The sequence below is a fragment of the Protopterus annectens genome, chromosome 4.part1 (assembly GCF_019279795.1).
Source record: "Protopterus annectens isolate FY-2018-M chromosome 4.part1, PAN1.0, whole genome shotgun sequence".
In the NCBI taxonomy this organism is placed as follows: domain Eukaryota; kingdom Metazoa; phylum Chordata; order Ceratodontiformes; family Protopteridae; genus Protopterus; species Protopterus annectens.
This window is the reverse complement of record NC_056734.1, coordinates 499,094,038-499,118,979: the sequence shown is the minus strand read 5'-3', so window position 1 is coordinate 499,118,979 and position 24,942 is coordinate 499,094,038. Positions and strand designations below refer to the sequence as shown.

Here is a 24,942-nt window from a genome sequence, read left to right as displayed (position 1 = left end):
CGTCTGCTCCAGCTTCAGAGCCGTCTCCTGGGAGCATTAAAGCTGCTTCGACATCGGCTCCGGCTGGAGTCGATGTTTCGAAGTCTCATACCGTTACCTCGGCTCCGGCCGGAGCCAAGGTTGTCAAGACTCAGTTGGCTCCGATAGGCTTATCGGAGCCACCTTCAAAGAAGAGGTCTAGGTCCCCTTCCATCGGCTCCATCCACTCAGCTCCGGGATCCCCTCTTCTGTCGGAGCGGAGCCATAGGTCTCATTCCTCTCGGTCCTCCAGGCTGTCCGACCATGACTTACAAAGGGTGGTGAGTAGACTTCTCAAGTCCGAGGCACTGGCCCAAATGCTGCATAGCCCTACTCAACAGTCAGCGGCTATTCCCATCCCTGATTCTATTCCTCCTTCGACTCCTTTGAGTTTGGAGCCGGGGCTCATCGGAGCCGTGGCTGTCAGTGCTTCGGAGCCGTTACCTTCCCTTTTGGCTCCGTCGTCTGCTCCGATTTCCTCCTTGGAGGGATCTCGGTGCCGAGCTTCCCGCGTCGGCTCCGAGGGGGCGAGTGGCATCGGACCCTTGTCCGACCCCATTCTCCCTCTCGGGGCATCTGCGCTGGTGAGTTCGGCTCTGACATCGGCCTCAGAGCCATCCCTGTAGGTGCCGGGGGGGTCCTTGTCTCCTCGGAGCGGGGACCTCTGGCCTTGGCTGATAGGGGCGCCTTTGAGGTCATGCGGAGCGTGCTAGACCCAGTGTCTACCCCACAGTCGGCTCCGTCAGCTCCTCCTTCTTCAGTGCCTGCGGTGGTTTCTACCCACCCCCTTGTAACAGACCGTAGAGAGCCAGCTCCTCAGGTTTCCCCATTGGGAATATCCTCCTCTTCCGAGACCTCTCCTGATCCGGTAGGAGAACCCCCTCGGAAGAGACAGTGCAAGAGGAAGCACATTGACTCCCCTGAGTCTATCACCTCTGACACCGGCTTGGAGAAATCTGAAGGTTCCCCTCGGTCCCTCTCTGAGGATGTCTCTTTTGCTGACATCCTTGAAATCCTGAAACAGAGGGGGAACTGGCCCGCCCTTAACCCTTCAGAGGACGAGTCGGTTTACCTTGAGGCGTTTGGCTCTCGCCCTTCCACCTCCTGGGTGTCCCCTCCCTTTGACCCCCTTATGGAAGTGGTGGCAAGGAAGGCTTGGACGGCCCCTGATTCAGTGGAACCTACCCCAAGGAGGCCGGCAAAATTTATTACTGCCCCTAAAGAGAAAGAGTTTCTATCTAAAGGTGTCTCTGTTGATGCCATGGTGGTGGCCGCAGCCACTAAGAAGGAGTTGGCCGATCCTTCGGTACCTGTCCATCCTCCTAATAAGGAGTCTAGGACCATGGACAGGTACGGTAAGTGGATGTTTTCATCAGCGACCTTTTCCATGCGGTTGCTGAACTACTTGTGTCACTTCACCCGTCTCCAGAGGGATTTGCTCAAGGATATGGGTGAGGCCATGCAGGATCCAACAGCTGAGGGGTTCCAAGACAAAATGAACTCCCAGTTGGCAACCCTGAATTCGATTGTCAACTCCTCCATGCGGCTTATCTCGTATGCGGCTGATGGGGCGAGTAGGGCTGCAGGCACAGGTGTAGCTTTATGACGTCACGCCTGGATGCGGCTTTGCAATTTTGCGGACCCTTTCAAGGCGTCCTTCACCAATTCCCCCTTTGATGGCCCAACGTTGTTTGGACCTCAGGTGAAGGATACATTGACTAGGTGCGAGCAGAAAGGTAAGACTCTCTCTGCCGTGGGAGTCCGTTTTTCTACCCCTTCTAGACCTTCTCCAGAAGGTCAGTGGGGAGGAAAAATGTGGTTCCGCAAACCACAGGGAGTCTCATCTGACGCACAAGGTCGATTCCCCTCTAGAGGCAGAGGGGGGAATAACAATAGACGCCGCCCTAGGGGCAGAGGTGGTCCGCAAAACCAGGGTAGCAGAGAAACTTTCTCTGATAAACCCTTTCAGCATCCCTGAGGAGCTGCCCGGCTGTCCACCTTCGGAGGCAGTCGGGGGAAGATTATCACTGTACCCAAGCCTGGCTTTCCCTCACTTAAGACAAATGGGTACAGTCAATCATATCCGAGGGTTACAAAATTCCCTTTATTCACATCCCATCCCAACCCAAAGGATCCCTTCCAGACGTTCCACCCAGTCTAAGGGAACAAGCAGCATTAGAAATATCAAAGCTGCTGTCAAAAAGAGCTATCCAACCAGTCCCAGCAGACCAGCAAGGATCCGGAATCTACTCCAAATTCTTTTTGGTACCAAAAAAAAAACAGGGGACTGGAGACCAATACTGGATCTCAGCAAGTTAAACAATTATATCAAAAAAACAAAATTCTGGATGGTCACGCTACAGTCCATTCTACCCTTCTTGGGTCAGGACAATTGGATGTGCTCGATAGACCTTCAGGATGCGTACTACCATATCAAAATGCACAGACGCTCCAGGAGGTTTCTCTGCTTCAGGCTGGGAGCCAGTCACTACCAGTTCAGAGCCCTGCCCTTTGGTCTCACTACAGCCACCCCGAGTGTTTACCAAATGCATGGCAGTGGTCGCGGCTCACTTGAGACGTCAGCGATTCCAGGTGTTTCCATATTTGGACGACTGGCTCCTTACCGCCACCACCAGACATCAACTGCTTCTTTCCAGAGACTTCACCATCCAAACTTGCCAAGCTCTAGGCATTTCAATAAATTTCGAAAAATCTGCTTTGTCGCCTTGTCAATCTATTACCTTTATAGGCGCCACCTTAGACGCAGTCCATCTTTCCGCCAGACTTACAAAGCAAAGAGTATTAGATATCCGCAAACAAGTTTACCTTCTACTTCAATGCAACAAGGTCAAAGCCAGGGTAGTCTTGAAGGTATTAGGACTCATGGCAGCTACTATTACACTTCTCCCCTTAGCTTGTTTTCACATGCGAATCCTCCAGTGGATGCTGTTTACTCAATGATCCTTCCAACAGCTCCCGATGTCTCACATCATCCTACTAACTCAATCATGCAAGAATCACCTGTCTTGGTGGATCACATCACCTCAAGTTCTCCAGGGCAGACCCTTCATTCCCCCCCCCCAATCGCCACGGTGACAACGGACGCCTCCCTGATCGGGTGGGGGGGGGGCATTATCAGGGCAGGACAGTCCAGGGCACATGGCAACCTTTCGAGTGCCACTTGCACATAAATGTCTTAGAGATGAGAGCAGTGCTTTTAGCATTGCAAGCCCTTCAGGACTCTCTTCCCACAGGGACTATTGCAATTCAGATGGACAACATGTCCGTAGTGTGGTATATCAACAAACAGGACGGAACCAAGTCCTACCCCTTATGTCGAGAGGCACTCAGACTTTGGCAGTGGGCGATTTCTTAGCGTGATAGCAACGCACATTCCCGGGAAGTCCAATGTGATTGTGGACAAGTTGAGCAGGGCCATTCTCATGCCTCACGAGTCGTCTCTAAAAAAAAAAAAAAAAAGTCTTTCAAATATGGGGCCGGCCTTGCTGCGATCTTTTTGCTACTCCCCAAAACAGCAAGTGTCACGACTTCTTCACTCTCTTCCTGTTACCAGGCCATCCCACCAGAGACACTCTAGTCCACGATTGGCCCCGGGGACTTCTGTATGCTTTCCCCCCCTTTCCACTGATCTCTCAATTAATTCAGAAAGCTATCGCCTTGAGAGTCGCCATGATCCTCATTGCCCCTTACTGGCCTCGACAGATATGGTTTCCATTCCTCCATCATTACCTGTTGGAGCAGCCTTGGCATCTGGACCCAGTGCCAGATCTTTTGACCCACCAGTCGGGTCAGCTGCACTACTCCCTTCAATCTCTCAACCTCACAGCGTGGTTTCTCAGATTCCTACCCTAGCCAGGCTTCCCTTAATCTCTCATTCAGTCCGTAACATCATGATAGCCTCTCACAAGTCTTCTACCAGGAGGATTTATAATAGTAAGTGGAAACATTTTTCCTTCTGGGCAGCATCAAAAAATATAGACCCTTTCACTGCACCTATCCAGTCTATCCTAGACTTTCTGGCAGAGCTCTTTCATTTAGGCTCTTCCTCATCTACCATTAGAGTACAACTAGCTGCTATATCTAACTTTCATGTAGGTGTCTCGGACTCCAGTATCATGTCCCATAAACTCTGCAAAGCCTTTTTAAGAGGTGTTTTTCTGCTCAAGCCCCCAATCAAAGATCCCCCACCTCAATGGGACTTGAATTTGGTCCTAGCATCCTTGATTCTCCCTCCCTTCGAACCAGCGGCTTCATGCCCTCTTAAGTTGCTCTCATGGAAAACACTTTCTAGTAGCCATAACATCAGCTAGAAGGCTATCTGAACTTCATGCTCTTTGCAGTCGTCCTCCTTACTTTGTTTTCCATAAAGACAGGGTGTCCCTCCGGACTAATCCGTCCTTCTTGCCTAAGGTTTCCTCTGAGGCAAACCTAAACCAGACGATTGATCTCCCCGTCTTCTTCCCTGATTATTCCAACAGGTCAGAACAAAAGTTACATTTTCTAGATGTTCATCGCCAACTTGGATATTATTTAGACATGACTAAACAGTTCAGGAAATCTGATTAGCTTTTCCTGTCTTATGCGGAAGGGAAATTGGGCCTTCCAGTTACTAAAGTGTCCCTTTCAAGATGGCTTACCTCTATAATTACCTTCATCTATGAAATCAGGCATCAAAAACTGCCTTCAAGACCTAGAGCTCATTCAACTAGGGCATTAGCTACATCTGTAGCTTTTCAGGACAGGCTACCAGTAGATTCCATTTGTACAGCAGCCACATGGGCTTCTCCTCATACCTTTATTTTGCATTACAAATTGGATATGGCCTCCAGAAACCGTGCCAACTTTGGTTCCACTGTTCTCAAGAGTCTGTTCCGATAGGCCACCCAGGGTAAGGTGCTAGGGACGCGGTCCCATCCAGCAAGAATGAAGGTGAGATTGACAACTTAACATTAGGAAGTTATGTACCTACCATAACGTTCCATGTTAGTTGTCTTCTTCTCGCCTTCTTTCTTGCGTCCCACCCTCCTTCCCCCTAGCCTGGACAGACCGATAGGAATATTTGGGATCTTCCATTGGGATTTTTTCCTTCCCACATGTTCTGCCACCTCTATTCTCCCTTTTTATGTTTGTGGTAGTTTACCTACAGTTTTATATATAGAGGTGGGTTCTTTTTCTCTCTTCTCCATTCTGTGGAGACCAGAACTGCTTGGTTTTAGCTATCAAACGAGATCCGAATAGTTACCGCCTAGCATTGTGGGATATAGGGGAGCCTCAAGCCGGTGGAATAAGCTCTCAAGCTTTAGTATTGGCAGAGTCGGAGCCGAGGGTCGGCTCCGAACCCATCCAGCAAGAAAGAAGGCGAGAAGAAGACAACTAACATGGAACGTTATGGTAGGTACATAACTTCTTATTTTCGACCATAGGGGTTAACCTTACTGTGACCTCTTTACCTCCCCTGCCAACCACAAATGCAGCAAGTACTTCACCCTGATCCACCTTCTGGGGGGTTCTATTCTATTTTTTCACAGTTTTTGGTTTCCTTTGGTTGGATTTACTCTTTTATTACTTACTGGTGCTAGATTATTTAAGGTCTGTAAGAATACGTTGTTAAAGTGTTCTACAGCAGTGTCTAGCAGCATTGTTCTAAGTACATTCCATTTATATTTTTTTGTTTTATTGAAAATATCTTTGCAGAAATTGGTTGTATTTTGTATTTGATTATAGATAATATGTTTATCTAGGTTATGGTGAGTTCTGATAGCATATGTTGGTATGTGGTCATTTATGCTGTCTGAGAGGCAGCCTACTTTTGTCAGTTTGTCTGGTTTGTTTGTAAGAATCCAGTCTAATATTGAGTGTCTTCCTGGAATTGTATTGATTCTAGTAGATGTGGTTATTAATTGTCTGAAGTTGTACACGTTTATGGACTCTGTGGGGGTAGTGGAATTTGAGTTGCCAGTCTATACTTAAGTCTCCAATTATAGTTTTCATGGTTAATTTGTTGGGATATCCCATACAGGATGTTTTCAGTAGTATAGACATTATTTCCTGGTGGTATATAAATTACTTTTAAGCATATAGTTTTCCTATTGTTGATTTTTAGGAGTGTTGATAGTAGTTCCGCATTGTTAAATGTAGGTATTTCCTATGGAAGCAAGATAATGATTAGGGAATTGTTATAGATGATTGCTACACCAGCTGCGTGCTTGTTTTGTCTGTCATGCCTGAGTATATCGTATCCTGGGGATGATCTTATTATCCTTTATTTCTTTTTTAACCCGATATCACTATCTGTGACTACATCAAGAGTGTATGTGGCAAGATAAGCATCTGTGTCATGGATTTTATTGCACATACTTCTTAGGTTCAGATTTAGTAAGATGAGTTTGGATTCTGTTTTTTGCTGAGATGCATTAGGTGACTGGATTATTTTGGTGTTGGAAGTGATTTTTTATGAACAGTGGACCAAGGTTGGGGTGAATTTACAGAGGGAAGAGTGTGGCCAATTACATTTGGTCTCTGTTTGACATTTGATCGTAAAACTTTGTTTTAAGATCCATCCATCACCCTTCTTTTCCCATTTTGCACATGGGGTCGGGATGTCACTTAAGCACTGATATTTATAGAAAAATAAGTCTGATACTGTTTGTATTGATAGGGTGTTACAGAGAAAGACAGGCTGGGTAGATGTTTATATTCTTTGTGAGGATTGGTTTAAGTCCTAAGTGTTTGAAGGAGGTGGATTTGATAATTGGTGGTGAAAGCTGTTAGAGTGAGGAGAAATAGTAAAATACTCTGACTTAGAGGCATCTTATTTGGGTTTTATCTTTGTTGTAAATTCTCACATTAAACATTTTTTGAAAGTGGTATTACACATCTCTCCACCTGGGAAATATGTTCATAGATGTGTACTAGGTTAATGGCCGTGGAGCCTTTACAAGCCTAGCCCATAGGATTACCTTGGCATCGTGACTTCTCCTTGGGGTCTAGCCTTTGTGCTTGAAAAGCTTTCTGTTTTTTTTTCAATTTTAGACAGCTCGTCAGGCTGAAATAAAGTTCTTAACATGGAAGACTGTTTTTTCTTATTGCTCTGACTTCTGCTGGGAGAGTATCTGAGTTTTGAGTTCTTATGGGGAATCAAACCTGCCCCTTTTTAACAAGGACAGGGTTTATTTGAGAACTAAGCTCTTTTATGCCTAAAGTGGTCTCCAAGTTTACTGTGAGCCAGACTACTAATCTCCCTGTCTTCTTCCCTGAATGCAAAAATAAGGAGACAAGATTCTTCACACTTTGAATGTCCACAGGTAGCTCAAATATAGTACCTAGACAAAACTCAAGCCTTCAGGAAAGCTGATCAACTGTTCGTTTCCTATGAAGGTAAGAGGAAAGAACAACCAACGTCAAAGTTGACTTTCTCCATGGGTATCTTATGCTATTGCCTTTTGTTGTACTCACCACAATAAGCCATTTCCAGGCAGGTTTAGGGCCCATTCCACAAGGGTTTGGGCTTCTTCTGTAGCTTTCTGGAAAGGAGTGGGCTCTAGAAATGTTATAGATGTAGCAGCATGGTCCTTTGTACATACATTCACAAAGCACTGCAAACTGGATTCCTTTTCCAGGTGTAGAGTAGACTTTGTAAGGACCATTCTCCAGGGGCTCTTTGTTTCTTAGTTTATTTTTCTGTCTGCCAGCTTAGTTTATAATCTGTGGTAATCAACCAGAGTAGTTTGGGTTACTGCAATAAAGATCTACATGCTGAACACAATACAGCTGTGTAAGTTAACTTTCTGTAACAGTAGATGTTCTAATAGATCACTGTTGTAATAGCTGCCTCTCCCTCCACCCCTCTGTTTTGGCTATTTTAAGTTTGTATCGCCAGGGTGTGGATGTAGAGACCCTTATATATATAGTTTACTGTTGAGTTTGTTTCTTAGCATTGTTCTTTCAAGGCTTTTGCCTCCCATTCCTAGGCAAAAGAACACTGAATAATTTGGTGTCTTAAAAGTATTTATATTGGAACTCCCCTCAAGTGCCTGACAGTGTGTGTGTGGAAGGTGCCCTTGAGCTTTGAAAGCTGGTTGGTCACTGAGGTAGGATTCAAATAGCTTAGGCTATTACAACAGTGATCTTGTTAGAACATATACTGTTATGGTAAGTTTACTTACACAACTGTACTGTCGCTAGAAGTGGGTTCATCTTGTGTACTGACCCAGTCCTTCTACCCTTATCTTGGCTAATATGTCTTGACTGTTTGACTTAGAGTTGTGGCCTTTGCCCTAGCTGTTACAGATATTGGACCCACTCCTACAGATCTTTTGTTATAGTAAATACATAACTTTTATTTATGGAACTGGTTTTCCATATGGTTAGTCACATGCATCACTGTTTATTTTAAAACATAAGGAACTACTCATTCCTGCCAAGGTGCACTCAACAGGAACTTTGTAGGTGTCCAGAGGTGCCTTCTTTAACGTACATAGAGAGGTTGTAGAGACAGTCTCCACCAGTATTGAATGATTTACTGATGCATAGTTAGAGATTGCTATAATGAAGGCTTCTTGGAGGAGAGTAGTAGAGTAGATTGTTCTGTAATACTGGCCATTTATTGGGAGAATATATGAGGTTGTAGGATGTGATTAACTGTATGTAGGTAAACTGATATGGGAGTTCGAACCAGTTTAATTGTTTTAGTACAACACAATAATGTGTTTTATTAGGGAGGATGGTTAAGCCACGGTGGTGTTGTCGCCTCACAGCAAGAGGTTCTCCCATTCTATTCTCTGCTGGAGCGCCTTTTGTGTGGAGTCTGCATGTCCTCCCCACGGTCGAGTGGCATTCGAAAGACATGCTTGAATGGGCGTGCCTTTGTTGAAGGTTGGGCATTGGGCTGGCACCTCGGCACTGTAAAAATCTACTGCTAATCATTAGCGGACCGGAGTTCCGCTGTGGCGATCCCTAACCGGGAAAAGCCGAAAGAAGAACAAATTAGGGAGGTTGGTTGCCATGTTTACAACTTTGTATTAGCAAGAGGCCAGTTTAGCTTTATAGGTAGTGTTGTTTGTAAAACTGGAGGGAGCATGTAATAGTGAGCGAAAGAAGGTACGTTTAAACTATGGTTATCTTAGCAGTGCGTGTTAGATATTGCATGACCCTGTAGAGTGAGGCAAGTTTTTGGTGAGTTTTCTTGATGAAATAAAGTATGTGATGGTCAAACAAGTTGTCATTGATTGTGACTCCCAAGTAGCTTAGTTTGGCTAATAGTTTCTATTTTCATGTTGTTTGAGGTAATATGAAATGTGTGCTTCTGGTTAAGGTGTTGCTTTTGGGTGAATGACATAAGTTAGTTTTTTTGGATTGAGGCTATGATTCGGTGGCAGTGATGGAGATTTGGGTAATCACCTGGAATTTTGTTATTGATGGGGTAGAACAGGTAAGGGTTGAGCCATCAGCACAGTGTACAAAAATAGCAAAATTAGTAGCAGTAAGGAGTTTATTTATGAAAATGTTAACAAAATGGGGCAAGTATTAACCCTTTGGGGAATACCAACAGAGACTCATAGAAATGGTGAGAAATTGTGTTGTCATGCTGACAATTGGATAGATAGCTGTGGAGTTAGCAGATGAAGAAAGAGAGAGCTTGGGCTGCAAGTTCAGAAAGCAGCATTTGGTGAGGTATAGTACTGAATGCTTTGGATAGAACAAGGAAAATTGAAGAAACTAAGTTGTCTTCATTCCTGTTTTGGTTGATTATGTTGACAAAGCTGAAAAGAGTGCTATAGTAATACTGTGGTTAGGTGTAATCCCATGCTAGGTGTTGGAGAGGAGGTTGTATGTTGCATAAGCTGTGTAGGAATACATTTCTCAAGAATTTGTGAAAGATGTTATAAGATTACCATGGGTCTATAGTTTTTGTTAATTTTATGTAGCACCTCTGTGAAGGTGTTTTGTGAAGAATTTTTTTCTAGATGGAAGGAACATAGTTTCAAGTTCTCGACTGGTTGATCAGAATGAGGACAGGGAAGGCTATTGTATCAGTATTAGATATTTCATGGAAGATCATCAGCAGCTAGGTTGTTGGGTTTAGTTTACCAAGTAATTTTGTAATAGTTGAGGTTGGGATGGGATGCAAGCTATTTGACTGTGAACGATTTTCAAGAACATGGGAATGTTGGAGGAAAATTGGGTGGTCATCGATCAGGGAAAGAACTGTCTGGATAAATAAGTCTTGAATTGAGAGGAAAATAAATCACTGTTAGATGTAGTGGGACCAGGTGTAATGGTATGGCGAGGGTATACTATTTTCTTTAGGGTTGACCAGAATAGCTTGGGATTTTGTTTTTGTTTATATTGGAGGTTAGTGTAATATGCCCTCTTGTCTGATTTAAGATGGAACATGGTGAGGTTTCCGAGATGTCTAATTTCTGGTAGCTATACTGTATTTTATTTTGTACCATTCTTTTCAGGCTTTCTTTTTGCAGCATGAGCTGTTTTGCTTTATTAAATGTTGTGATCATTAGTTTTTTTCCCTAGTGTTTTTGTAAGTAGTGGATACACTTTCTGCTGTTTTAAAATTTCTGTCCATTCTGATGATGTTGAAGCCTGAGAGCAATTTTTTTATTGTTGGTAATTTCTTGTTTTGACCAGGTTTCTGTGGCATCAGAATGTCTGGGGAGGTAGACATACATGAATGTCTTAAATTTTGTTGGAAATGTTTCTGATATTAATGTTGAAAAGAATAAGGTTATAATCATTAGAAGGGGGGGGGGGATTGTCATGAGGTCATTTGACGTCAAGTGGTTGGCTGCTGTGAATGGATTTTGCATGGAGCCTGGGTTTGGGTAAATACCTAAACTAAATTTCAAAATGAGAGTGGAGTGGGTAGCTGTATAAAGACATTTGTACTTGTATTTGTATTAAGTTTTATTGTGACTTAACAAGTTATGTTCCTACCCTTCATATACCTATAAAGGAAGAGATCTGAATATGTAGATTTCTACAGGTAAAGTGATGTATAGGTGGGGAGGTTATTGCAGTGTAGTATATGTGGGTCAGTGATGGAGATGGGATATGGAGTAATATGGTTAGTAGCTATGTAAGTCAATGTAGTAAGTGTGTAAATGAGTAGTTAGTGATTGTGTCATTGTGCATTGAGGAGATGGAGGGTAGAATGGGGAAATGTATGTAGTAAGATGTTTAGAAGACCAGGTGCAGTATAGTTAATAAAGAAGTGGGTAGTCAGATGTTCTTGAGATTGTATAGAATACATTTGTTGGTAGTGATGGAAGATGAGTATTGTGAAGAAAAAGAGGGTCAGTGATAAAAGGAGGGGCATTCAGATGACGAGAATGAGTGTAGGGAGGACATTCTTGAAGGAAATTTGTGAGAGCTATGAGGTTGAGCTTAGTGTGATAGTGGAATGATTGAGCAATAAGAAGAGAATGAGTAGGGTGGTAAGACAATGCACAAGTAGCTGTGCTGAAGGAAGCAAGTGGAAAGAGGGTAAGCATATGATGGTTTTGTACTTGATGGTATGAGGAGGGTTAAATATGGTGTGAATAGTGGACAAATGATACGTAGATTAAATGGAGAAGGAGATTTCTGTGAGTAGGTTAAAAGGCAGGTATGCCTGTAAGGAAGGAGTGGTTTGTGTAAAGAGGTGCTTAGAGTGAAAGGTAATTATCTTAAATGAAAACATGCAGGGTGCTAGGGAGCTGGTGGTGGTGGATTTATGCAGTGAGAACACCTCTCAAGACACTGGAAAGTAATCAGTGCTTTATGCCTACTTTACAGAGCTTTCCAAGGGTAGGAATTTGCTTACTTCTTATCAGTTATGCTTTCAGTGCCTACATTTTTTGTAAAAGTGGTCTAGCACACGACTCGAAAGCTAGAGAACTGTCCTACTTCATCATGACACATTTACTGTAGTGCAGTTTTGAAGGGGTAATGTTCAGCAAAATGTTTATGAGCCTATAAGTAAGTTTTCTGCAGTACATTATAATTTACTCCTAATGGACTGAGTGTGGGAATGCTTGCAGAGGGGAGTAGAACAGACTAAAGTGGCTATGTGAGCAACAGACAAAGTGTAATCAACTACCTGAGGAAGAAAATGGCCAGATAATTGTGAGATAGTTATTGTTCTAAGTTATGAGCCTGTGTTCTTATAGTAGGACACTGCACTCTCACTAATAATGTATGAAAACTGACAGTAACATCTAGAACAATACACTATTTATGTGAATAATGCAGTGGCCCTATACATCATCACAATGGGTTCAGTCTGAGGTCCATGCTGAAAATGTACATGTGGCTGAGAATGTGAGAGCATTATTCAGTTTCTTTTTTAACAGAAAGAAGGGTGTTTAAGAGAAAGACCCATGGATTCAGCTGAGTGTCCTTCAAGAAAGACAACAACCTGAATGCCACATCTAGCTTGTCATCATCCCTCTGTTCTCAGCCATCATTAGACCAGTCACGGAGTACAGTGCTGCTTTCATTATGAACCTCATCAGGCATATGCAACAACCATAACACAGAGGTTCTTGCAAAAGGAATACAAGGTGCAAACATGGAATATGCAGATCGCCTCAAAGGCCTTGTCTTTTTACTCAGTCTTCTACAGACTATCGAGAGAATTTTTGTACCCGGCTTATAAGGCATCATCTGATCTAGTACTGAGGGACTTGCTGCACATCATCAAGTCTAACAGCATTAAAAATATAACTCTGGACTCACACCTATCCTTGTATTGGACAGAAACAGCTTATAAATGCTGTAATTACATTTATAGCCCCTAGATAATTTATCCTGTCTTTCTCGCGCACCCACACACATGCGCGCGCACACACACACAAACACACACAAATACATGACTAGGCTTACAAAGGCCTCTTAAAGCCAATAGCCTAGTAATCACCTATGAACCTATTGAGAACAGTATTTGGGTTTCCTTTTGTAACAGTAAGGAGTGTGCTTAAGAGAAAGGGCCTGTTATTAAATATTTTATCATAAATGGCAAACCATGCTAATCACACACAGACAGTAAATACAGCTCTGAGGTGAGAGTCCTAACACCACTAACTAAGGTGATATTTGTGTATATATGTATATAGAGTATAGTAGAGTAGACTGTTAACGTTGGGTAGGTTGGTGTTGTGCCGCCAGTTATACTCTCATTTGTAACCAGAATGTACAAGTGTACTGTTGTAATATAACAATGCTCTGGCTATGACATTACATAGCATAGCTTTGTAATAATCCAAAGTGTAATCTTAGCTTGTTTGTATTTCTATAGTAGAAATGTGTAATACCTAGTTTAAATAACTTGCTAAATGTTGAGCACTATGCAACATCAACTGTTTCATATGTTTTATGACCTGTTACTCTTTCTGTTTTGCATTCTGCATAAGAAAAATACTCAATAAAAAGATATTTCAAAAAAAAAAAAGAGAAAGGTCCTGTTTTTCAGCTGTGTGGCATAGGATGTGAGAAATGTATTCGGGCATCTTTTTTAATAGAAAGGAGGATACTTAAAAGAAAGGTCTTTTTATTCAGCTGTGTGGTTGAGGATGTGAGAGCACTATATGCATTTCTTTTTTAACAGATAAGAGCAATAATGCTGGATCTGTGCGTGGAAGCTTTAGTGAATGGCAGACACTCCTTCCCTCTATCTCTCCATACTCAGTTTCTGTGATCTGTTTCTTCAGGAAGTGAGGGGATAGAGATAGGGTGCAGAATAGAATGGGGAGAGAGTTTTGCAGTCTAGAAGGTTCTATCAGGTGAGTAGTAGCCCTAGCACCTCAGGACTAGGTTCTGCCTTGCTGTCCTGCAGCTGGTGTTTCCACTGGCAGATAAAGCATTATGATAAGTACCCAATGACTTTCTTTTATGGTTAGTGTCTTGTATACCTGTAGCACTTCCACCTTGAAGGGGTGCTATTGGCTGAGATTTTTGATATACTTTCACTCTGTTAAGTTGATATTTAAGGAGACTTTCATCAGTGGATCAGAAATGCCCTCCTACTGTATCCTCTACTTGGATAGCCCCCTCCATCCATAGGTTGTTGTTAGAGCTTCTGTAAATCAGAAAGGTGAGTTTGTCTGTATGTGTTCATGTATGCTTCCCAAGTGGATGCGTTAAGTGGTGACTTAGGAGAATATATTAGTGTGACCTTGAAGAAAGCCCTCAACCTGAATGTCACATCCAACGTCCTTGCAGACAGTGTAGTTAATAATCATTGTTTTTTCTTGATTTGTAGGAAGTGTATTCACTCGCTCACTGATTGACAGCAAAGTAGCAAGCACTGGAGCTAGGCACAGGTTTGGTATGTGACATTGTGAAATTTGCAGGTATAGGGCTTGAGTGTCTTTAAAGTTGTGGAGATTTGTGCAAAAAAAAATGCCAGATTTGAATTTAATTGTAGACTTATCAAGGAATTCTCTTTGCACATCAGCTGATATGGTATGGATGTTTTCTCCTTTTGTTTTTCACTTTTTCTCAAGTACAGATGTAGGATTTCTGTGCTTGCGTTGCTGAATAGCTTAAGTGAATGTAATTAGATTTTCTCTTCTCTTCCAGGTGGGAGATATAGTAAGAGTAGCAAAAGATGAAACCTTTCCTGCTGACTTAGTGTTCTTGTCATCTGACAGAGAAGATGGTACATGCCACGTCACTACTGCTAGCTTGGATGGCGAAACTAATCTTAAGGTCTGTGGCTTTTTTCATTTTTTTGTTGTGTTGAACAGAGAAATTCTGAATTGTGGTGAAACACTTATGAGTTGTCTTGAACTGATACATAACCTTTATAAATGGTAAAAAAGGGATTTGTTTTTCTTTTAATGAACTGAAAGTAGCATTACTAGATAGTATAGATATTTCTGAAAATTATCATTTTTAAGAAGAAATCATAATTTGTCTAAAACTTGTTTCTGATCATCTTTCACAATGAAGAAACAGATGTTCTTCGTGTTTCACTGTTGCAATCATCACATGTGGGTTATCTGCTTGCAGTAGCCCTCAGTCGGCCTGATTAACAAAGTCTTGGGTCCTGTTTCGGTTGCTGTCTCAGGGGTATAAAACATGCATCCGACGCCATTACATCAGTCTTTCTTGCCGTGCGGTGCCCGAAGCAGAAGCACTTCGCAAGTGGTGGTCGGCCAACTCCTGAAATTTTTGTTTTCGAGTTTCAGAACCGAAGTCTTCTACTAAAGCTAAGTACCCTGTTGGGGAATTTTTTTCTTGCTCCTTACCGATGTCAATAAAAGTTAATAATTGCATTTCTTGTGGAAAGCAAATACCTCCCAAAGAATTTCATTCATACTGTATTCCTTGCCTAGGCCTGACCATGACATACCTTGCTGTTGGTTTTGTGCCTTATTTAACCAACGCACTGTCCGTCGTCGGTATATTTACGCTTCTAAATATTTTGGTTCTCTGTTCATTTATCCAGAAATGTCGTTGGTAAGCCATCCGACTACCGGGATTCTGAAAAAACGCAAAGATAAAGACAGAGACAGGCTGCCTAAGTCCAAAGCTGCAGACGACGCTTCTCCTAAGCCAGTCACCAGTTCGCCGGTACTCAGTGAGGCGCTTTTGCAGCCCCTGATACACGCTACTTCTAATTCGCAGGTCTCTGCTGAGATCCATTCGGAGTCCGGTATGCCACGAGATGCTTCAACTGTGGAACCTGCGGATGTCTCTACCTTGGATGGGTCCGGAGCCGCTATGTGCAGGCACTGGCTTCTTAGGGTGTATTCAGGCCTACGGACTTGCATATTAAACTGACGCCGCCTCCTTCTTCAAGGCCTAAACTTCAAACCATGCCTAGTAAACTGATGCCCAGGCTGCAGGCTCAGACCTCTATACCTAAAAAAACAAATAAATAAGAATTCCTAAAGACCTTCTAACTTTAATCAGGGGAAGCCAACCATCCTCTTCTAAGAGACCTAGGACAGAATTTATTTATGAATCTTCTGACCAGGATTCTGATTTTTCTAATTCTTTTGATGATCTGGATTTACCATTATCTACTTATGAGGATTCTGATACAGAGGACTCTCTATTCCCTTTGCTTCCCCTCCAGAGGACTTCTCTTTTGGTGAAACCTTGCACACTCTAAGGGAGCATTTCCACTGGGAAAGCCAGGATTTCTCTGATTCGAAAAAGAGGCTTAACATAGGCTTTTAACTATACCTCCTGTACTACACATTCTTGATGCTTTTTCGGAATCTAGTTTAGCCCCTGACTCTTTGCCTCCTGCTCCCAGAAAACCTGACAGATATTACAGGGTTCCTGATTCTCACAAGTTCCTTTTTAAAAAAACCTATTGCAGATTCAGAGACTATTTCACAGGGACCCAAGTACATTAAGGCTTCTACTGCCAAAATTCTACCCCTTCTGATAGAGACTCCAGAGCGCTGGATAGATGGGATAAGAAGGTTTACACATGTTCTTCGTGTTTCACTGTTGCAGTCATTACATTTAGGGTAATCTACTGGCAGGTTGCCCTCAGTCGGACTGAATCACAAAGTTTTGGGTCCTGCGTCAGTTGCGGTCTCCTCTTCCATGACGTCAGGTCATCAGGGGTATAAAACATGCAGCCAACACCATTTTAATCAGTCTTTCTTGCCGCACGGTGCCCGAAGCAGAAGCAGTTCGCAAGTGCCGGTCGGCCGACTCATGAAATTTTCCTTTTTGAGTTTCAGAACTGAAGTCTTCAAACTAAAGCTAAGACCCCGTTGGGGAAACTTTTTCTTGCTCCTTACCGATGTCAGTAAAAGTTAATAATTGTATTACTTGTGGGAAGCAAATACCTCATAAGGATTTTCATTTGTACTGTATTCCTTGCCTAGGCCCTGATCACAACATGCCTTGCTGTCGGTTTTGTGCTAAATTTAACCAACACACTATTAAGCGTTGGTATATTTTTGCTTCCAAATACTTTGGTTCAAGATTTAACTATCCTGAAATGTCGTCTGTTAGCAATCTAACTACTGGAATTCACAAAAACCGCAAGGAAAAAGACAGAGACAGACCATTGAGTTCTAAAACTGACAACGAAGCTTCTCCTAAGCCAGTTGCCGGTACTCAGTGAGGCACTTTCACAGCCCCTGATGCCCGCTACTTTTGAGTCGCAGGCCTCTACCGAGACCCTTTCGGAGTCCGGTATACCGTGAGATTCTGCAAGTGTTGAACCCGCGGATGTCTCTCCCTTGGATGGGTCCGGAGCCGCTGAGCAGGCACCGGTTTCGGAGGGTGTTTTCAGGCCTCAACATTTGTATATTAAACTGACGCCATTATCAAAAACAAGGCCAAAACCTTCTTCTATATCTAAAAAAAACGACGCATGAGCCACGTGCTCAGGCCCCTGTGTCTAAAAAACAAATTATCAAAATGGCTGAGGATTTAATTATCTTGATCAGGGGTTCCCAACTCCCCCCTGCCCCCCCCCGCTAAGAGGCCTAGGCAACGCACTGATTATGAATCTTGAGATCAGGTTTCCATTTCTTCTGATTCCTCTTCTGATCAAGAATTTTCTATCCCACCTTATGAGGACTCTGATGCAGAGGAATCCATCCCTTCTGCTTCTCCTCCTGAGGATTACTCTTTCGGAGAGACTTTGCATACTTTAAGGGAACATTTTCATTGAGAGAGTCAAGACTTCTCAGAATCCAAAAAGGAGGCTTAGGGATTTTCTTCTTCTTCCTCAGCATAGGCCTTTGGCTATATCTCTTGTATTAGACATTGTTGATGATGTTTTCTCAGAATCAAGCATGGCTCCTGATTCCCTGCCTCCAGCTCCTAGTAAGCCAGACCAATATTACAGGGTTCCTGACTCCCACAAATTTCTTTTCAAAAATCTTGCTGCTGACCTTAAAACTATTTCTCAGGGTCCCAAGGGTGTTAAGGCTTCTACAGCCAAAATCCTACCCCTTCAGATAGAGACTCCAGGGCGCTGGGTAGATGGGGTAAGAAGGTTTATACGTCTGCAACCTTGATAGTCAGGGCTTTAAACTGCCATTTCCATATGCTTAAATGTCAACAGCATGTTATGGACTTACTGAAACAGAAAATGATGTTGATTTCTGACTTATGTGGAAAATAGTTACAGGATTTATTGCATTCAGCAGAACAGGTTGGAAAGCATACTTTGCAATGTGGTTTTGATTCCTTGGAGGCCTCTTGCAGGGCCACCGTAACTGGATCTGTGATAAGAAGGCATGCTTGGCTCAAGGAGCAAAATCTGCCTGATCATGTTAAAGCTAAATTGTGGGATGCTCCTTTACAGCAGGACAGTCTGTTTGGTAATAAGGCAGAAGAGGTTTTAAAAAAGATGGAAGACAAAGCTAAATCTATGCAAACTGTAAAAGATTTCTTGCAAGTGCAGCCACCCAGGTTCAGTAGACACTGGCCTACTAAGAACTGGTCCTTTCCTGTGTCCAACAGAGCCGCTCAGGCCAAGTCCAGACACTCCAAAGGCTCCAGGTTTCAGTCACAAGGATCTTACAGGTCAAAGCAATGGGGTGCCTCCATCTCCAAATCAGGAGATAACAAAGCCTCACCCTACAGTAAACAGTCTCAGTGACTTCCTTCTGCCATCTCCAAGCACTTATCTTTTGGGAGACCCCCTGGGGGAAAGCTAGCACTTCATGCTCATAATTGGCATCTAATTACCCAGGACAAGTGGGTCTTAAATATGGTATCCCAGGGGTACAGATTTCATTTCCACACATTGCCAATTCCAAACAGATAGCCAGATCTGCCAACAAATCAGTGGGCAGAGGCCCAGAAACAAGTCATGCCCCTCATGGATATGGGGGCTATTCAGCCAGTACCAGAAAAGGAAAAAGGACAAGGGTTTTATTCAAGACTTTTCCTGGTACCCAGAAAAGACAAATCATGGCATCCAATTCTGGACTTAGTTATTCTAAATACTTTCTTGGACATTCCAAAATTCAAAATGCTGACTTTACAACAGCTACTGCCTGTGATAGGCAAGAATGCCTGGTTGGTAACTTTAGACTTAAGAGGCATACCTGCATATCCCAATCAGGGAATCTTGCAAAAGATTCCTCCGCTTCAAAGCAGGCTATTTGCATTACCAGTTCTCTGCACTGCCCTTTGGCTTATCTACTGCGCCCAGGGTCTTCACAAAGTGCCTGGCTCCAGTAATTGCATTTTGCAGACAAAGAAACATTCAGATGTATCCATATCTGGACGATTGTCTCATTCAGGCAGAGGACAAGGACACTCTTCTTCAGCATCTGGCATTTGTAAAAAGGCTTCTAGCATGCCTAAGGTACACCATAAACGAAAAGAAATCACAACTGGTACCCTCTCAAATAATTACATTCCTGGGTGCAAGCTTGAATACAACTGCCCAGATAGCTTACCTCATGCCAGACAAGCAAATTCAATTGACAACATACTTCAAACAAGTGGCAACAAAAACCCAGCTATCTGCAAGACAAATTCTTTAGGCTTTGGGATTCATGGCATCCTGCATTCTACTAATTCCATATGCAAGACTGCATATGAGGAAACTTCAATGGTACCTAAAAAGCTTATGGCGTCAACATTCTCACAGCCTGGAAACAATGATTCCTCTCATCCCCTGCCTGCAACAGGAGTTTCTTTGGTGGGCAGAGACATGTCACCAAAACAAGAGTCTGTCATTCATTCTACCCCCTGCCACCCAAATCCTAACTACAGACTCATCAGACTATGCTTGGGGGGCCCATCTGGCAGCGAGATGCATTCAGGGCAATTGAAGCCCAAATCAAATGCATCTACATATCAACCAGAAAGAAATGCTAGCTGTACAGAATGCTCTGACAGCCTTCAAGGACTTCCTTCATCCAGGACAACTAATGATCAAGACGGACAACACCACAGTTATGTGGTACATAAGCAAGCAGGGGGGTACCCACTCCTACCCCCTTTACAGACTAGCCATGGCCTTGTGGAACACAGCCTTGACTTACCAAATACATCTTCAAGCTCAATTCCTGCCAGGAAAGCAAAATACTCTGGCAGATGACCTAAGCAGAAATCTTATAGACCCACACGAATGGAAACTGGATCCACAAATCCTTCAGCATGTTGACACAAAAATGGGGGAGCCCAGACATAGATCTATTTGCCTCTCACCAAAACTATCAGTTGGATAAATTCTGCACAAGAACTCCTCACAAAAAAGCATGGAAAGTGGATGCTCTATCCTTCAGCTGGAAAAACCTATTAGTATATGCCTTCCCCCTCTGCCTCTACTCTCCAAGGTCTTACTAAAAGTCAGACAGGAAAAAACAAAAATGATTCTGATTGCTCCGGACTGGCCTCACCAACACTGGTACCCACTTCTAAGGAATATGTCACACCTTCCTCCGTGGTACTTGCCTCAAACACCTCATCTATTCTCTCAGCAGAACTATCAAATTCTGCACACTCAGCTCAAAACTCTGAATCTTGCAGCATGGCTAATCAACTGATTTCACCAACCACATCTCTCAGCAAACCTGTGATGGATGTCATTTTGGAGGCTAGAAGGCCTAGTACTAGAAAATCTTATGCTGATAAATGGAAGAGATTCTGTGCTCTGAACCAAGCACAAGGAATCGACACAGCAAAGCTCGATATTCCTCAGATTTTGCAATACTTAACTGAGATGCTTCACAAGGGCATATCTTTTTCTTCAATAAAAATCCATGCCTCTTCCATCTGTCCTCATTACAACACAGAGTATTCTCTCTTTTCACATCCCCTGCTAAAGCAGTACCTCAGAGGGGCCAAAAATTTAAGGGCTCCCAGGAGAGCACCGGCTCCTGCATGGGACCTCAATTTTGTGCTGGAAAAACTCACCCTACCTCCTTTTGAACCAGCTGCTACTGCGTGTATAAAATTTCTTTCTTGGAAGACGACCTTTCTTTTAGCAATCACTTCACCTAGTAGGGTTTCAGAACTACAGGCTCTCATGACAGTGGGACCCTTTCATTATCTTTTACTCAGACAGGGTGGCCCTCAGGACCAATCCTCCTTTTATACCTAAGGTGGCATCCAGTGTGGCTCTTAACCAGACCATTCACCTGACAACTTTTTTCCCAAATCCGCAGAACAAGGGGGAGCAGATTCTGCATTCATTGGATGTGCACAGACAACTAAGATTCTACTTAAACAGGACAAAATCTCTAAGAAAGTCTGAGCAACTACTGGTGGCATTTGCTGCAGGAACAGAGAGGAAGGCTATATCAAAGCAGACTATTTCAAAATGGATAAGCCATTGTATTTGTTTCTGCTGCCTGCACCATGGTAAACCTGTGCCCAAGGGGATCAGATCCCATTCCACCAGGGCTGTTTCTACTTCTTCAGCCTTTCTCAGAGGGGTCCTACCAGAGACATTCTAGAAGTTGCTACTTGGAGCTCAGTTCATACGTTCACAAATCATGACCATTTACCTCTCTTTTCTAAATCCAGGGCAGGTTTTGCCACTGCAGTCCTGCAGGGCCTGATAGCTGCCCCTAATGCTGTTTGATTCCATCCTCCCATCCATAGCTTTGGGATTCTCCCCAAATGTAATGACTGCAACAGTGAAACACGAAGAACATAGTATAGTTGTGTACACTTACCATAAATGTAGATGTTAGAGTGTATTCACTGTTGCAGTCCATGTTATCCACCCACCAGCTCCCTTGAAAGTAAATTTTTTGTGTTCTAAGGTACATGTGTGTGTGTGTGTGTGTGTGTGTGTGTGTGTGTGTGTGTGTGTGTGTATATATATATATATATATATATATATATATATATATATATATATATATATATATGTGTATATGTATATATATATATATATATATATATATATATATATATATATATATATATATATATTTGCTCCCCATTTGGGGGGGGCACCTGACATCTGGGGCAAGAAAAACTGATTAAAATGGCATTGGCTGCATGTTTTATAACCCTGACGACCTAACGTCATGGAAGAGGAGACAGCAACCGATGCAGGACCCAAGACTTTGTTATTCAGGCCGACTGAGGGCAACCTGCCAGCAGATTACCCCAAATGTAATGACTGCAACAGTGAATACACTCGAACATCTACATTTATGGTAAGTGTACACAACTGTACTTTCTGCAACCTTGGCCATTAGGGCCTTGAACTGTCAGTTTCATATGTTAAATCAACAACATATTATTGGATTGCTTAAACAGGAAAATTATGTTGATTCCTGACTGTGCTGAAAATAAGGATTTACAGGATTTAATGCATTCTGCTGAACAGGTTGGAAAACATACTTTGCAATGTGGGTTTGATTCATTAGAGGCCTCTTGCAGGGCTGCCGTCACTGGGTCTGTACTCAGAAGGCATGCTTGGCTTAAGGAGCAATCTTTGCCTGATCATGTTAAAGCTTAACTGTTGGATGCTCCTTTAAATCAGGACCGCATGTTTGGCAACAAAGCTGAGGAAGCTCTTAAAAAGGTGGAAGATAAAGCTAAATCTATGCAAACTGTTAAAGATTTCTTACAAGTTCAGCCTCCAAGATTTAGTAGGCATTGGCCCTCTAAGAATTGGTCTTTTCCTGCTCCTACCGGGCCTTCTCAATCCAAACACAGACCCAGCAGAAATCCCAGGTTTCAGGCCCATGGTACGCACAAGACTAAGCAGTGGGGGACTTCCGCTTCCAAATCTGGGAGTAGTAAGACTCCCCCCTATGGAAAACCGTCTCAATGACTTGACTTTAAAACTTCCAAGCACTTCTCAACTGACTGCTCCTTTAGGGGGGAAAGATTGGTCTGCAGTCCAAAAACTGGGAACTCATTACCCAGGACTAATGGGTTTTAAATATAGTGTCCCAAGGATACAGATTTCACTTCCACACATTACCAACGCCCAGCGGTTAGCCAGATCTACCCCCAAATCAGTGGACAGAAGCTCAAAAGCAAATATTCTCTCTTTTAAACATAAAGGCTATTCAAACTGTACCAGAAGAGGAAAAAGGACAAGGTTTTTACTCCAGACTTTTCCTTGTACCCAGAAAAGACAATTCATGGCCTTCTATCCTGGACCTGTCTGCTCTAAACACCTTTTTGGCGATTCCAAAATTCAAGATGCTGACTCTTCACCAGTTGCTTCCCATGCTAGGAAAAGATGCCTGGATGGCAACACTCTATTTTAAAGGAAGCATACCTGCACATCCTAATCGGGGAATCTTGCAGAAGATGCCTACACTTCAAAGCAGGCTTCAATCACTACCAGTTCTCTGCACTGCCCTTTGGCTTATCTACTGCGCCCAGGGTATTCACAAAGTGCCTTGCCCCAGTCATTGCATTTTGCAGGCAAAGAAATATTCAGATATACCCATACCTGGACGATTGTCTAATTCAGGCAGAAAGAGGACATACTTTTGAATCATCTGGCTTTTGTACAAAGAGTGCTAACTTGTCTGGGGTACACTATAAACGAAAATAAATCACACCTAGTACCCTGTCAGCAAATTATATTCCTGGGAGCAAGCTTGAATACAACTTCCCAGATGGCTTTCCTCACATCAGAGAAACAAATTCATCTGACAACCTACTTCAAACTAGTGGCCACAAAAACCCTTTTATCTGCAAGGCAAATATTGCAAGCCTTGGGGATCATGACCTCCTGCATTCTTCTAATTCCATATGCAAGACTGCATATGAGGAAACTACAATGGTATCTAAAAAGCCTATGGTGTCAACATTCTCAGGATCTAGAAGCAATGATTCCTGTCATACCTTGCCTACGCCTGTAATTTCTTTGGTGGGCAGAGGCTTGCCACCTAAACAAGGGACTACCATTCACTCTACCCCCTGCCGCCCAAGCCCTAACAACAGACGCATCAGACTATGCACGGGGGGGCTCAACTGGCAGGGAAGTGCATTCAGAGCAAATGGAACCCAAGTCAAATGCATTTGCATATCAATCAAAAGGAAATGTTAGCTGTCCAGAATGCTCTGACAGCCTTCAAGGACCACATTCTTCCAGGACAATTAATGGTAAAGATGACTGTTATGTGGTACATAAACAAGCAGGGGGGTACCAATTCTTACCCCCTCTACAGACAAGCCATGGCATTGTGAAACACAGCCTTGAGCTAACAGGTGCATCTACAAGCTCAATTCCTGCCAGGAAAACTAAATTTGCTGGCAGACGGATTAAGCAGAAACCTCATGGACCCACACGAGTGGAAACTGGAACCAAAGATTTTCAACATGCTGACAAACAAATGGGAGAGCCCAGCTATAGAGCTGTTTGCATCCCCCCAGAACTACCATTTGGACAAATTTTGCACAAGGACTCCCCACAAACAGGCTTGGAAAGTGGATGCCCTGTCCTTCACCTGGAAAAACCTATCAGTTTATGCCTTTCCTCCTCTGCCTCTCCTCTCCAAAGTACTACTAAAGATCAAACAGGACAAACCAAGGACTATATTGATTGCACCAGACTGGCCATGCCAACACTGGTACCCCCTCTTGTGCAGTGTGTCACTGTTGGTCCCATGGCACCTGCCTCTGATCTCTACCCTGTTGTCTCAACAGGAGTATCAGATTCTGCACCCTCAGCTTCAAACCCTGAATCTAGCAGCCTGGCTAATTACCTAATCTCTCCCTTACCATCCCTCAGTAAACCAGTGATGGATATAATTTTAGAGGCAAGGAGGCCTAGTACTAGAAAATCTTATGCTGAGAAATGGAAACAATTCTGCAGTCTCAAGGGATGAGCACAGCAGTGCCCAACTTACCTCAGATTTTACAATACTTAACTGAGATTCTTCACAAGGGACTTTCTTTTTCCTCCATCAAAATTCACGCCTCAGCCATTTCAGCTCACTGTAATACAGAACCTCCCCTCTTCTCGCATCCACTGCTCAAGCA

The 24,942-nt window shown here is 43.2% G+C and overlaps 1 protein-coding gene across 3 annotated transcripts in view; it reads left to right on the top strand.

The window, feature by feature from the left end:
* Positions 1-24,942, top strand: part of ATP11B (ATPase phospholipid transporting 11B (putative)) — a 2,792,721-nt gene that overhangs the window by 503,849 nt on the left and 2,263,930 nt on the right. For all 3 annotated transcript variants that reach the window (XM_044070307.1, XM_044070308.1, XM_044070309.1), the window contains exon 6: positions 14,614-14,742. In XM_044070307.1, the coding sequence (XP_043926242.1) occupies positions 14,614-14,742 (129 nt within the window). The remainder of the gene's footprint in view (positions 1-14,613; positions 14,743-24,942) is intronic.